Source organism: Cyprinodon variegatus, unplaced genomic scaffold (assembly GCF_000732505.1).
Source record: "Cyprinodon variegatus isolate N-32 unplaced genomic scaffold, C_variegatus-1.0 Scaffold750, whole genome shotgun sequence".
Taxonomy (NCBI): Eukaryota; Metazoa; Chordata; class Actinopteri; order Cyprinodontiformes; family Cyprinodontidae; genus Cyprinodon; species Cyprinodon variegatus.
In genome coordinates, this window is record NW_015151203.1 from 162,314 (window position 1) to 163,852 (window position 1,539).

General features: G+C 42.6%; 1 protein-coding gene across 1 annotated transcript in view; it reads left to right on the forward strand.

Moving 5' to 3' along the window:
- LOC107098137 (tyrosine-protein kinase receptor UFO-like) overlaps window positions 1–1,539 on the forward strand; it is a 37,066-nt gene that overhangs the window by 4,753 nt on the left and 30,774 nt on the right. The window contains exon 2 of the mRNA XM_015395622.1: window positions 854–915. Coding sequence (XP_015251108.1) covers window positions 854–915 — 62 coding nt within the window. The remainder of the gene's footprint in view (window positions 1–853; window positions 916–1,539) is intronic.

Sequence of the window (1,539 nt, forward strand, 5' to 3'; positions counted from 1 at the left end):
ACAGGAAGAAACCTCCAGCAGAACCAGGCTCAGTGTGAGCGGCCATCTGCTGAGGCCCACTGGGGTTCAAGGAGACAGAAGCAGACATCCATCCATTATCTGACATGCTTATCCCAAGTGGGGTCACGAGGGGTGCTGGTGCCTATCTCCAGCAGTCAATGGGTGAGAGGCGGGGTCCACCCTGGACAGGTTGCCAGTCCATCTCAGGGCAACACAGAGACAACCAACCATTCACACCTAAGGAGAAGTTAGAGAAGCCAATTAACCTAACAGTCATGTTTTGGACTGTGGGAGGAAGCTGGAGTACCCGGAGAGAACCCACGCATGCTCAGGGAGAACATGCTAACTCCTTGTAGAAAGACCCCGGACCAGTAAGCGAACCCAGAACCTTGTTGCTGCGAGGCAGCAGTGCTACCCACTGCACCACTGAGCAACCTGAAAGATACAATTTAAAAAAACACATTTTTTTCATTGTTTGTCAAATTTTTAGTTGGGAATTCTGACTTTCCTGATCATCCTTGAAGGAAACATGCATGAAAAAAGTAATTTTATCTGTAGGTAGACAGGTATGGGGCATTGCAGGCTAACAGAGAAGCCAAACGGCCCCCATTCCAAAGGGGGGGACCCGTTCATCCGTTTCTATTTGCATGTTTTCTAAACTAAAACCAGGCTTTGTTGGGCTGCTGGATAAAACCTGGAACTAAACGCTATTTCTGACATTTTGAATTTAAAAAGCTTCCTGGATGAAAGAGAAACGTCTTCAAACTTGGAGACAAAGTCCAGAGGATTGATTTTAACTTTTTTAGAATTCTATCTGTGGTATTAACGGCATTACTTCCTCCTCTCTGTTCAGTGGAGCTTTTCAACTCTGACCAACCGAGCAGCCTGGGGTGGCAGCATGAACCCAGTGGATCGGTGAGTGAATCTACGAGAACTGCTTCGTTTTTCAGTAAATCACCAGTGTAATGGTCCATTAGGCTTTAGGGAGATTAGTTGGATGGAGTCTGGTTCAAATGTTAGATTTTATTTGATAGGAGGGCAGAGTACCCCAAAAAAAATCTGCTCTAGAAAAAATTAAGAATAGTCATCAAAAGGATTTGGTTAAAAGGCTTCTCTACTGCGTAATTGATGATATTTTAGGATAAGGTCAGAAAATCTACAAAAATAGGACGGTATAAACAAACTCTGGTGTTTTAGAGAGCAAAATACCAAAAAAAAAAATAAGAAATCTGACTTAAAATAAATTCAAACTCTTAAAGAATTTCCCTTCAACATAGTTACAGCAATTAAATACTGTCAAAATTATTTGGTCATCTAGGGGGGGTCAACAAGACCGAAACAGACAAAGGAAAATGGAGGTATTGATCCTTATATGCTTTCTATGTTATAAAAGCTAACGGTAAACTAGCTCCACACATGGCTCTGTCAGAAATAAGTGAGGCAGTTTTCACGTCAAAGCATGAAAGAGAGAACATCCAGTTAGCCACAGTAAACGCTGAGAGAAACAGGACTAAACACTGAAAACAGGGCAAGCTCCAA